The 13,491-nt window shown below is 44.1% G+C and overlaps 1 protein-coding gene across 1 annotated transcript in view; it reads left to right on the top strand.

Moving 5' to 3' along the window:
• The first annotated feature begins 347 nt into the window (after positions 1-347).
• The window catches only part of LOC139263182 (dendritic cell-specific transmembrane protein-like), a 34,183-nt gene continuing 21,039 nt past the window's right edge, over positions 348-13,491 (top strand). Inside the window, exons 1-2 of the mRNA XM_070878913.1 lie at positions 348-416; positions 4,372-5,421. Of these exons, the coding sequence (XP_070735014.1) occupies positions 348-416; positions 4,372-5,421 (1,119 nt within the window). The remainder of the gene's footprint in view (positions 417-4,371; positions 5,422-13,491) is intronic.

Genomic DNA, 13,491 nt, shown 5'->3' with positions numbered 1-13,491 from the left:
CCCGTTAGTTTTATTGTGGGTGTACGGGCCCTTTAAATAGCTGTGCAGCCCATTCACAGTACCGCGCAGGCACAGTTTTTCCCATTGAAAGGCAGGCAAGCCGGCTGCGCGGGAGGTCCAGATAGCCGCACGGCCGCGCAGCTTAAAGGGACATTGTTGTCCACTAGCTTTTAGTGATTTCAGTGCATGGATTCCTAAATCTCTCGGATTTACCACAGTTCCTATCTCCTCACTATTTAGAAAATACTCTGATCTATCTTAGGTACAAAGTGCTCCAATTCTGGAGCAATGGATCCTGGTTTTGCCAGTTAACATACATTTTGCATTGACTTGGCGGAGTCTATGACATGGTCATGTTAACCTTTAGATATCTGGAGTTCAATAGTCTCAACAAAAAGCCCCTGAAGCTGGATTTGGTACTAATCATTTTGTAATACCAGTTGAAGAACAAGAACAAGTCCAATCTTCAGGTGAAGTGGGGTTAGAGGATGCGGCATAACTGAACCAGGGCACGCAGATGTAATTCAACAACAACAACTTGTATTTATAGAGCGCCTTAAAATAGTAAAACATCCCAAGGCGCTTTACAGGAATGTTATAAGACAAAAATTTGACAATGAGCCACACAAGGAGAAATTAGGCAGGTGACAGTCAAAGAGGTAGGTTTTAAGGAGCGTCTTAAAGGAGGCAAGAGAGGTAGCGAGGCAGAGAGGTTTCGAGAGGGAATTCCAGACCCTATGCAACAGAAGGCATGGCTACCAATGGTTGAGCGATTATAATCAGGGATGCTCAAGAGGGCAGAATTAGAGGAATGCAGATATCTTGGGGGTTGTGGGGCTGAAAGAGATTACAGATATAGGGAGGGGTAAAGCCATGAAAGGATTTGAAAAGAAGGATGAGAATTTTGAAATTGAGGCGTTGCTTAACCGGGAGCCAATGTAGGTCAGCGAGCACAGGGGTGATGGGTGAGTGGGACTTTGTACGAGTTAGGACATGGCAGCTAAGTTTTGAATGACCTCAAGTTTACGTAGGATAGAACATGAGAGGTCAACCATGAGTGCATTGGAATAGTCAAGTCTAGAGGTAACAAAAGCATGGATGAGGGTTTCAGCAGCGACTGAGCTGAGGCAAGGGCAGAGACGGTCAATGTTACGGAGTTATTTTTATATTTCAATTTTAAATTCCTATTTCCACATTTCAGCAGAAATGACCCATGTAATCTTGTCATTCAGTAATTATACTCTCTCACCAGTGGTGGCAGTACAGCAACTTTACTGGTGAAAGCGTGTAATTGTAAGATCATAAGAACATAAGAACATAAGAAATAGGAGCAGAAGTAGGCCATATGGCCCCTCGAGTCTGCTCCGCCATTCAATAAGATCATGGCTGATCTGATCATGGACTCAGCTCGACTTCCCTGCCCGCTCCCCATAACCCCTTATCCCCTTATCATTTAAGAAACTGTCTATTTCTGTCTTAAATTTATTCAATGGCCCAGCTTCCACAGCTCACTGAGGCAGCGAATTCCACAGATTTACAACCCACTGAGAGAAGAAATTTCTCCTTATCTCTGTTTTAAATGGGTGGCCCCTTATTCTAAGATCATGCCCTCTAGTCCAAGTCTCCCCCATCAGTGGAAACATCCTCTCTGCATCCACCTTGTCAAGCCCCCTCATAATCTTATACGTTTCTATAAGATCACCTCTCATTCTTCTGAATTCCAATGAGTAGATGCCCAACCTACTCAACCTTTCCTCATAAGTCAACCCCCTATCCCAGAATCAACCTAGTGAACCTTCTCTGAACTGCCTCCAAAGCAAGTATATCCTTTCGTAAATATGGAAACCAAAACTGCAGGCAGTATTCCAGGTGTGGCCTCACCAATGTACTGCAGCACTTTGCACTCTTTCTAATTTAAATAATAACTTGTTCTTTGATTTATTCTACCAAAGTGCATGACCTCACACTTTCCAACATTATACTCCATCTGCCAAATTTTTGCCTACTCACATTTTGTGTTCTCCTCACACATTGCTTTTCCTCTCATCTTTGTATCATCAGCAAACTTGGCTACGTTACACACAATCCCTTCATCTAAGTCATTAATATAGATTGTAAATAGCTGGGGTCCCAGCACTGATCCCTGCGGCACCCCACTAGTTACTGATTGCCAACCAGAGAATGAACCATTTATCCTGACTCTCTGTTTTCTGTTAGTTAGCCAATCCTCTATCCATGCTAATATATTACCCCCAACCCCGTGAACCTTTTGCTTCTGCAATAACCTTTTATGTGGCACCTTGTCAAATGCCTTCTGGATGTTCAAATGCACCACATCCACTGGTTCCCCTTTATCCACCTGTTCATTACATCCTCAAAGAATTCCATCAAATTTGTCAAATATGACTTCCCCTTCATAAATCCATGCTGACTCTGCCTGACCAAATTTTGCTTTTCCAAATGTCCCGCTATGCTTATTTAATAATGGACTCCAACATTTTCCCAACCACAGATGTTAGGCTAACTGGTCTGTATTTTCCTGCTTTTTGACTGCCTCCTTTTTTAAATAATGGCGTTACATTTGTAGTTTTCCAATCTGCTGGGACTTCCCCAGAATCCAGGGAATTTTGGTAAATTACAACCAATGCATCCACAATCCTTGCCACTACTTTTCTTAAGACCCTAGGATGCAAACCATCAGGTCCAGGGGATTTATCTGTCTTTAATCCCATTATCTTAAGTACCATCTCCTCCCCCCGCCCCCCACCATAGCCCCTTGACTATCCACCGTTGGAATATTGTTCGTGTCCTCTACCATAAAGACTGATACAAAATATTTGTTCAGAGTTTCTGCCATCTCCATGTTCCCCATTACTAATTCCCTGGGCTCGTCCTCTAAGGGACCAACATTTACTTTAGCCACTCTTTTCCTTTTTAAATACCTATAGAAACTCTTGCTATCTGTTTTTATATTATGTGCTAGTTTACTTTCATAGTCTAACTTTCATTTCTTAATCATTTTTTAGTCATTCTTTGCTGGCTGTTAAAAGCTTTTAATTACAGCATGACAACTTTATTTACACAGTTAGTATTATAAATATGGACTTTGGAATTTATAATGGCGTGAATTAACAAGAAGTTGTAAGACTTTTAGAGGGATAAAATCAACTTCCACCCAAAACAGAGCAATTGACTGAGTGATTGCTCCGCATGCTGGTCCAGGCTAGCCTGAGGCCTGAGCCACATTCAGTATTGGGCCTCATTGCAATCGAAGTGGCAAGCCATGGGTGCCAAACGAGCAACCCAGTGCAGCTCACCGATCGTGACTTGACAAATTCCAGTTGGCTCCAACACTGAGCCGGCCAGCAGGTAGGTCCTGGGTGGGGAGGAGTATTTACAGGGGGTGCGGGGGTGGGGCAAACAGGTGAAGCAGACCTGTGTCCGGGTCGGTGTGGCCCACAGTGCTGTTGTGCACACCGGGGTTTTGTACTTGGATCCAACAACCAGTATAGGATTCCGGTTTGCATAATAAAGAAGTGGCCGAGTGTGTTGCTTGCCCATTTACAGGCTGAATATGGCATCAGGCAGGCCTTGGACATGAATGGGGTGACCAAGGTGTATCCCCTGATTTTCAACTCCTGGCACAGGCAACTGTGAGATGAACTTCTCCCCCAGTCTATTATGGGAGTTATATTAATTTGGAAGTAATAAATAATGAAAAAGAGAAAGAGAAATGTGCTTAAACTTCTTATTTTCTTTCTTTCTTTCTAAATATTTGTTTATATTGGGTTAATAATATTACAATTGAAATACTTGAGTTGTTTTTTTACTGTATTGTTAGGATTTGCTTTAGTGTCACGGCATGGGAAGTGAAACTCAAAACAACATTCCCTTGACCAGCACGTTCCTAACTCTTAATTCAATTATCATGCTGTATAATGATAGATAGCTGAATGGGAGCTGGAGAAAATATCTCTGGTTTTGAACTTGATGCATACTAGCACTACTCTAAGTTAACCAGTGCCCATTTAACAAGATATTAATGCATTTATCCATTGCTCTTTAAATGAGGGGAAATTTCTTCATGCTGAGGGTGGTGGGGGTCTGGAACTCACTGCCTGAAAGGATGGTAGAGGCAGAAACCCTCACCACTTTAACAAAGTACTTGGATGTGCACTTGAAGTGCCGTAACCTACAGGATTACAGACCAAGAGCTGGAAAGTGGGATTAGGCTGGATAGCTGTTTGTCAGCCGTCGGGAACATGATGGGCCAAAATGGCCTCCTTCCTTGCTGTAAATTTCTATCATTCTATGATTTTATAAAATTATAACTATGAAAATGTTATTTGATTTCAGTTTCTCCAATTGCAGAAAAGAAGTAGCAAAATTAAAATGGCCATTCTCAACAATGCGGCTCAGTTCTTTGGAGGGCTCTTTGAGCTGTTTGCATCAGAGCGAAGGTCCGGTTTGAGGAACATTCTGTCCCTGATCTCACTCTGTCTCCTGATGGGACTGGGGGCCAGTGGCATCCTCTACGTCAGCTTGCGAGCATTGCGATGCTACCTCGCAGTGGCTCTGATAGTGTGCGGACCTTTTGCTGCCGTCACTTCTGCAGCTTTGTTTCTTTCAAAGTATCTGAGATGCTTCAGTCTGATTTTCCTCGTTTCATGCGGAACGCAACAAGGCCGCAACGCTCTGATAACAGCTGGCACTGGAGTGGTGCTCTTCAACTGTGCCCAAAACAGCTTTCACAATTTAAAAGGATTGGTAGAAAGTTTAGTCTGCTACATGGAGGACATGCTCCTATCCATCAAAGATCTTTTGGCAAAATACATTGAAGTTATTAACTGGATTCACCAACAAATCCAAAAAATACCAGGAAATCAGTTTGTGATGTTTGTCGATGATTTTAAGATAAAACACAACATAGAAGATGAGGATTTAAAAAGAAACCTCAATGCAACCAGAGTTGACTTGGAGATCCTGGCTAATAATATCATTTCAACATTTGGCACATTTTTTCGAGTTTGTAAAAGTGTTATGGCCGTATTGGGTATCCTACTGGTCCTAATATTCACTTGGTTCTACATCAAAAGGTATTTCACCAACATAAAGTTTGAAAACATATTTGTCACAAAGCAATTCCTTCAGTTTGATGAGAGGCAGAAAGAACAAGGTAAGCCTCATTTGCTCCAACTAACCAGAAAAGAGAAAAAATGCTTTATAAAGATCCCAGCACTGTGCTTATCAGAAAGGGAATGGAAAATCATGGGACGCTTCTTTGTTCCCATCTTCAGTAATGTGTGTATTTGGACAATAATCATAATACTGGACTATGGACTATTCTTACTTATTTCTTCAATAAGACATCACCTAGATCATCTGCCTGCAATAAACATTACCATGAATATGCAATTTGCTGTAAGTATATATACTTTTTCATAATAAAAAATGCAATTTTGGTTAACTTTTGTAGGTCAAATTGTATAGCAGCACTTTATAACTATGGGAGTAATGACTTGATATGTTATCCTTTTATGTCAGAGCTACCATTGGGGAAGAAAAAGAAAGAAAGACTTGCATTTATACAGCCTCAAAGCGCTTTACAGCCAATTAAATACTTTTTGAAGTGTAGTCACTGTTGTAATATGGGCAACATCTTGTAGAGTAGAATGACGGGGTTTTATGCTTCTGCATTTGCCAGTCGGCGTTTTCCATATATTAAAGTAAGAGGGAAGGGGAGAAATTACAGGCTGGCCAATGCAGAAACCCTCAGTAGTACTTCAGGGAAGTAAGGCATTGTTGAGGCCACACCTGCAGTACTGTGTACCTAAGGAAAGACATTATATGGAGTGCAATGAAGGTTCACTAGACTAGTTCCTGGTATGAGGGAATTGCCCTATGAGCAGAGATTTACTAGACTACGTCTATATTCCCCAGAGTTTAGAAGAATAAGAGGTGATCTAATTGAAACATATAATATTCTTAAGGGCCTTGACGGGGTTAATGCTGAGAAGATTCTCCTGGGTGGGGAATGTAGAACACAGGGTCACAGTCTCAGAATAAGGGGTTAGCCATTTAGGACTGAGATGGGGAGACATGTCTTCACTCAAAGGGTTGTGAATCTTTGGAATTCTGTCCCCAGATAACTGCGGATGCTCAGTCGTTGAGAATATTCAAGACAGAGGTCGATTATTTTTTGGGAACTAAGGGGATAGTGCGGGAAGGTTGAATTGAGGAAGAAGATCAGCCGTGATCTTGTTGAATGGTGGAGCAGGTTCAAAGGGCCAAATGGCCTACTCTAGCTTCTATTTCTTATGTTCTTATGACAATGAAGGGTAGGTACGGTCTTACTGCTGGTCATATTAGGCTTTTATGGCATTTCCTAAACTTGGCAGTATTGATCAAAAAACTATTATAGCAGGGATGATGTAGTTGAGGGGTCAAAGGGAAGAAAGGGAACAAAATGTGGCCAGAGGTTATGGTCTGAAACTGTTGAACTCGATGTTGAGTCCAGAAGGCTGTAAAGTGCATAAACGAAATATGAGTGCTGTTCCTCGAGCTTGTGGTGAGCTTCATTGGGACAGTGGAGGAGTCCAAGGACAGAGATGTCAGAGTGGAGTGGAGCAGAGAATTAAAGTGACAGGTGACCAGAAGCTCGGGGTCACGCTTACAGACTGAACGGAGGTGTTCAGCTAAGCGGTCATCTAATCTATGCTTGGTTTTCCCAATGTAGAGGAGACCACATTGTGAGCAGTGAATACAGTATACTAAATTGAAAGAAGTATGAATAAATCGCTGGTTCACCTGGGACCCGGGATAGTGGGAAGGGAAGAGGTAAAAGGGCAGATGTTGCATCTCCTGCGCTTGCAGGGGAAGGTGCCGTGGGAAGGGGAGGGGGTGCTGGGGGTGACTGTGGAATGGACCAGGTTGTTGCGGAGGGAGCAGTCCCTTCAGAACGCTGAGAGGGGAGGAAAGGGGGGGAGATGTGATTGGTGGTGGGATCATGCTGGAGGTGGTGTAAATGGCGGCGGATGATCCGTTGAACTTGGAGGCTGGTGTCGTGGTTCTGAGAGGGAGGGGATGGGATGAGAGCAGAGATGCGGGAAATAGAACGGACACGGTCGAGGGCCATGTTAAGCGCAGTGGAGGGTAATCCTCGGTTGAAGAAAAAGAAAGACATGTCAGAGGCACTAGTGTGAAAGGTGGCGTCGTCAGAGCAGATGCAACGGAGAAACTGGGAGAATGGAATGGAGTCCTTACATGATGCGGTGTAGGAGGAAGTGTAGTTCAGGTAGCTGTGGGAGTCAGTGGGCTTATAGTGGATATTGGTCGAAAGCCTATCCCCAGAAATGGAGACAGAGAAGTCAAGAAAGTGGAGTGAAGAGTTGGAGATGGATCATGTGCAGGTGAGGGAAGGGTGGAAATTGGATGCAAAAGTGAATGAAATTTTCAAGTTCAGGGCGAGAGCAGGAAACGGCACCGATACAGTCGTCAATGTACCGGAAAAAGAGGTGAGGGAGGGGACCCAAGTAGAACTGGAACAAAGAATGTTCCACATATCCCATGAAAAGGCAGGCATAGCTAGGATCCATGCCGCTTCCCATAGCAACATCTTTAATTTGGAGATAGTGAGTGGAGTTAAAGGCGAAGTTGTTCAATGTGAGAACAAGTTCAGCCGGGCGGAGGAGCGTGGTGGTGGATGGGGACTGGTTGGGCCTCTGCTCGAGGAAAAAGCAGAGTGCCCTCAGGCCAACCTGGTGGAGGATGGAAGTGTAGAGGGATTGGACGTCCATAGTGAAAAGGAGACGGTTGGGGCCAGGAAACTGGAAACTGTTAAAGTGATGGAGGGCGTCGGAGGAGTCGCGGATGTAGGTGGGAAGAGAGTGGACAAGGGGAGAAAAAAATAGAGTTGAGATAGGAAGAAATAATTTCTGTGGGGCAAGAACAGGTTGAAATGATGGGTCTACTGGGGCAGTCCTGTTTGTGGATCTTGGGAAGGAAAAGGAAGTGAAAACATCCCAATAGTGGATAATCAAGGGGCTATAGGGAGGAGGAACTTAATACAATCATCAACACTAAAGAAGTAGTACTTGGTAAAATAATGGGACTAAAGGAGGACAAGTCCCCTGGACCTGATGGCCTGCATCCTAGGGTCTTAACAGAAGTGGCTGCAGAGATAGTGGATGCATTGGTTGTAATCTACCAAAATTCCCTGGATTCTGGGGAGGTCCCAGCTGATTGGAAAACCACAAATATAATGCCCCTATTTAAAAAAGGAGGCAGACAAAAAGCAGGAACCTATAGACCAGTTAGCCTAACACCTGTCGTTGGGAAAATGCTGGAGTCCATTATTAAGGAAGCAGTAGCAGGACATGTGGAAAAGCATAATTCAATCAAGCAGAGTCAGCATGGTTTTATGAAAGGGAAATCATGTTTGACAAATTTGCTGGAGTTCTTTGAGGATGTAACGAGCAGTGTAGATGAGGGGGAACCAGTGGATGTGGTGTATTTGGATTTCTAGAAGGCATTCGATAAGGTGCCACATAAAAGGTTACTGTACAGGATAAAAGTTCACAGGGTTGAGGGTAATATATTAGCATGGATAGAGAATTGGATAACTAACAGAAAACAGGGAGTTGAGATAAATGGATAATTTTCTGTTTGGAAAACAGTGACTAATGGGGTGCCGCAGGGATTGGTGCTGGTGCCTCAACTATTTACAATCTATAGTAATGACTTGGATGAAGGGACCGAGTGTAATGTAGCCAAGTTTGCTGATGATACAAAGATGGGTGGGAAAGCAAATTGTGAGGAGGACACAAAAAATCTGCAAAGGGATAGAAGTGCAAAGTGAGTGGCCAAAAATGTGGCAGATGGAGTATAATGTGGGAAAGTGTGAGGTTATCCACTTTGGCAGAAATAATAGAAAAGCAAATTATAATTTAAATGGAGAAAAATTGCAAAGTGCTGCAGTTCAGAGGGCCGTGGGGGTCCTTGTGCATGAAACACAAAAAGTTAGTATGCAGGTACAGCACATAATCAGGAAGGCAAATTGAATGTTGGCCTTTATTGCAAGGGGGATAGAGTATAAAAGCAGAGAAGTTCTGCAACAACTGTATAGGATATTGGTGATGCCACACCTAGAGTACTGCGTGCAGTTTTGGTCTCCGTATTTAAGAAAGGATATACTTGCATTAGAGACTGTTCAGAGAAGGTTTACTAGGTTGATTCCAGAGATGAGGGAGCTGACTTATGAAGATAGGTTGAGTAGGTTGGGCCTATACTCATTGGAGTTCAGAAGAATGAGAGGCGATCTTATCGAAACCTATAAGATAATGAGGGGGCTAGACTAGGTGGATGCAGAGAGGATATATCCAGTCATAGAGGAAACTAAAACTAGAGGGCATACTCTCAGAATAAGGGGCCGCCCATTTAAAACTGAGTTGAGGAGGAATTTCTTCTCTTAGAGGGTTGTAAATCTGTGGAATTCTCCGCCCCAGAGATTTGTGGAGGCTGAGTCATTGAATAAATTTAAGTCAGAAATAAACAGTTTCTTAAACAATAAGGGGATAAGGGGTTATGTTGAGTGGGCAGGGAAGTGGAGCTGAGTCCATGATCAGATCGGCCATGATCTTATTAAATGGCGGAGTAGGCTGGAGAGGAAGGATGGCCTACTCCTGCTCCTATTTCTTATGTTCTTATGTTTTAGTGCTTTTCAGCCAATGAAGTACTTTAAGTGTAAGTCATTGTCGCAATGTAGGAAATGAGGCAGCCAAATTGCACACAGCAAGATCCCACAAACCGCAATGTGACAATCATCAAATAATCTGTTTTAGTGATGTTGACTGAGGGATAAATATTGGCCAGGACACCGGGGATAACTCCTCTGCTCTTTTTCAAAATAGTTCCAAGGGATTTTTTACATCCTCGGTTTAACATCTCATCCAAAAGAAGGCATCGGCGATAGTGCAGTGCTCAATCACTAATGCAGTTTATATCAGAACCACAGTTCTTTTTCATATATGTAAATGACCTGAACTTGGGTATACAGGGCATAATCTCAATGTTTGCAAATGAAAAAAAACTCGGAAATATAGATTTGAGCCGACACAAGCACGATGGGCCAAATGACGTCCTTCCGTGCTGCATCATTGCACGATTCTATGATTCCATGAAAGTGTCACGTATGTATGCTTGGGGTTACTAGCCACCAGGGGGCGTCACTGTCAGAGGTCATTGGGCTGTATGCACGGGTGTGCGGGCCAGGTATATAAAGGAAGTCACCATGTAATGTGGACACGTTGGGCCCGAATAAAGTTGAGCCAGGTTTGCACCTGAGTGAGTTTACAGTATTCAGTCTATCGAGTTATTACATACATAACATTTGGCGTCAAGGTAACTCAGGAACCTTCACATGCAAAATGAGCACCATTGGAATTCTGAGGAGATTCGTGGAGGGAGAGGACTGGTCGGATTTTATCGATCGCCTGGACCAGTACTTCATGGCCAACAAAATGGAGGAAGCTACTGACGCAGTTAGGCGCAGAGCGGTTTTCCTCACTGTTTGCGGTCCGAAAATCTATGGCCTCATAAAGAATCTCCTCTCGCCTGCACGTCCAACGGACAAGGACTATGAGGAATTGGGTGCTCTGGTACGTAACCATCTCAAACCAAAAGAAGGCACCATCATCTCACGCTATCGATTCTACACGCATGTTTGTTCTGAGGGCCAGGATGTGTCGGAATTCATCATTGACCTAAGATGTTTTGCTGGGCCATGTAAATTCGAAGATGCGTTGGGAGACATGCTGCGAGATTTCTCGTAATAGGAATCAACCACGAGGTGATCCTGTGGAAGCTATTGATTGCGGAGACGCTGGATTTGAACAAGGTCATCGTGATTGCCCAGGCATGCATGACGACGGATGATAATTTAAGGCAGATATCATCGAAGAGTCAGAGCTCCACGGCAAGTACTGTAAACAAGATTGTGTCGTCGTATGGCATAGCTGCTTATGGCAGGGCCTACTCGACGCGTTTGCGAAACCTGTAGCTGCTCAAGTCCGAATCCGATTTCTCCCTGTTGGCGTTGAGGAGACAATCATCAGCATCATCAGTGTCGTTTTAAACAGTACATCTGTAAAGGCTGTTCGAAAGTGGGGCATCTTCAGCGAGTGTGTCCACAACTGAGCAAACGTGCTGCAACTCACCACAACGATGCTGACGACCAATCCAGCGCGGACCTGGATATGCAACCCGAGATACCCGGGGAGGAACTGTATGGACTGTATTCGTTCCTGACAAACAGCCAACCGATAATGGTTAATGTGAAACTAAATAGCATGCCGGTATCGATGGAATTGGACACGGGTGTGAGTCAGTCGATAAGGAGCCAAAGGACATTCGACAAACTGTGGGATACTAAGGCTGTGAAGCCTAAGCTGAGTCCAGTATTGGCCAAGTTGCGTACTAACACCAAAGAACTCATACCGGTGATTGGCAGTGCAGTAGTCAAGGTGTCGTATGATGGTGTGGTTCATGATCTACCGTTATGGATCATTCCAGGAAATGGTCCAACGCTGTTTGGCAGGAATTGGCTCAAAAAAATCAAATGGAATTGGAACGATGTCGAAGCATTGTCATCGGTGGATGACACTTCGTGTGCTCAAGTGCTGAGCAAGTTTTCCTCACTGTTTGAACCGGGCATCGGCAATTTCACGGGAGCCAAGGTATAGATTCACCTGGACTCGGGTGCAAGAGCCGTCCACCACAAAACTCGGGCTGTTCCGTACATAATGAGGGAGGTTGAAATTGAGCTGGACAGGGTCCAATGTGAAAGGGTCATATCACCGGTCGAATTTAACGAATGGACCAGTCCCATTGTTCCTGTGTTGAAGAGTGATGGCACTGTCAGAATTTGTGGAGACTACAAGGTTACGATCAACCAATTTTCGAAACAGGATCAATACCCGTTACCGAAGATTGATGACCTGTTTGCAACGCTAGCCGGTGGGAAGTCATTCACTAAACTGGATCTGACGTCGGCCTATATGACACAGGAGCTCGCCAACACATCGAAGAAACTTACGTGCACCAACACTCATAAAGGACTATTTATCTACAACAGGTATCTTTTTGGAATTCGCTCGGCTGCAGCCATATTTCAGAGGGTCATGGAGAGGCTACTGAAGTTCTTCCCTAGAATTGTTGTGTTTCAAGATGACATTCTGGTTACAGGCCGTGACACTGCCGAACACCTGAACAACCTTGAAGAGGTTCTACATCGTCTGGAAAAAGTGGGACTCAGGCTGAATTGTTCGAAGTGCGTCGTCATGGCACCGGATGTCGAATTTCTGGGGAGGAAGATTGCTGCTGATGGCATCAGGCCTACGGACTCGAAAACCAAGGCCATCAAAAATGCACCCAGGCCTCAGAATGTAACGGAGCTGCGTTCGTTCTTTGGTCTACTCAACTACTTTGGTAATTTCTTACCTAGATTGAGTACTTTATTAGAGCCACTGCACATGCTGATCAGAAAAGCCGACAACTAGGATTGGGGTGTGTTCCAAGATAGAGCTTTTGAGAAAGCTACTAATCTGCTTTGCTTTAACAGGCTGCTGGTACATTATGATCCATGTAAGCGTCTAGTATTGGCCTGTGATGCTTCATCATATGGAGTTGGCTGTGTGCTCCAACAAGCTAATGAATCGGGTAAACTACAACCTGTTGTGTATGCTTCGAAAAATTTGTCAAACATAAGAACATAAGAACATAAGAATTAGGAACAGGAGTAGGCCATCTAGCCCCTTGAGCCTGCTCCGCCATTCAATAAGATCATGGCTGATCTGGCCGTGGACTCAGCTCCACTTACCCGCCCGCTCCCCATACCCCTTAATTCCCTTATTGGTTAAAAATTTATCTATCTGTGATTTGAATACATTCAATGACTAGCCTCAACTGGTTCCATGGGCAGAGAATTCCAGATTCACAACCCTCTGGGAGAAGAAATTCCTTCTCAACTCGGTTTTAAATTTGCTCCCCCGTATTTTGAGGTTGTGCCCCCTAGTTCTCGTCTCCCCGACTAGTGGAAACAACCTCTCTGCCTCTATCTTGTCTATCCCTTTCATTATTTTAAATGTTTCTATAAGATCACCCCTCATCCTTCTGAACTCCAACGAGTAAAGACCCAGTCTACTCAATCTATCATCATAAGGTAACCCCCTCATCTCCGGAATCAGCCTAGTGAATCGTCTCTGTACCCCCTCCAAAGCTAGTATATCCTTCCTTAAGTAAGGTGACCAAAACTGCACGCAGTACTCCAGGTGCGTCCTCACCAATACCCTGTACAGTTGCAGCAGGACCTCCCTGCTTTTGTACTCCATCCCTCTTGCAATGAAGGCCAACATTCCATTCACCTTCCTGATTACCTGCTGTACCTGCAAACTAACTTTTTGGGATTCATGCACAAGGACCCCCAGGTCCCTCTGC

Source organism: Pristiophorus japonicus, chromosome 1 (assembly GCF_044704955.1).
Source record: "Pristiophorus japonicus isolate sPriJap1 chromosome 1, sPriJap1.hap1, whole genome shotgun sequence".
Taxonomy (NCBI): Eukaryota; Metazoa; Chordata; class Chondrichthyes; family Pristiophoridae; genus Pristiophorus; species Pristiophorus japonicus.
The sequence above is the reverse complement of the archived record's forward strand: the minus strand, read 5'-3'. Positions and strand labels throughout refer to the sequence as shown.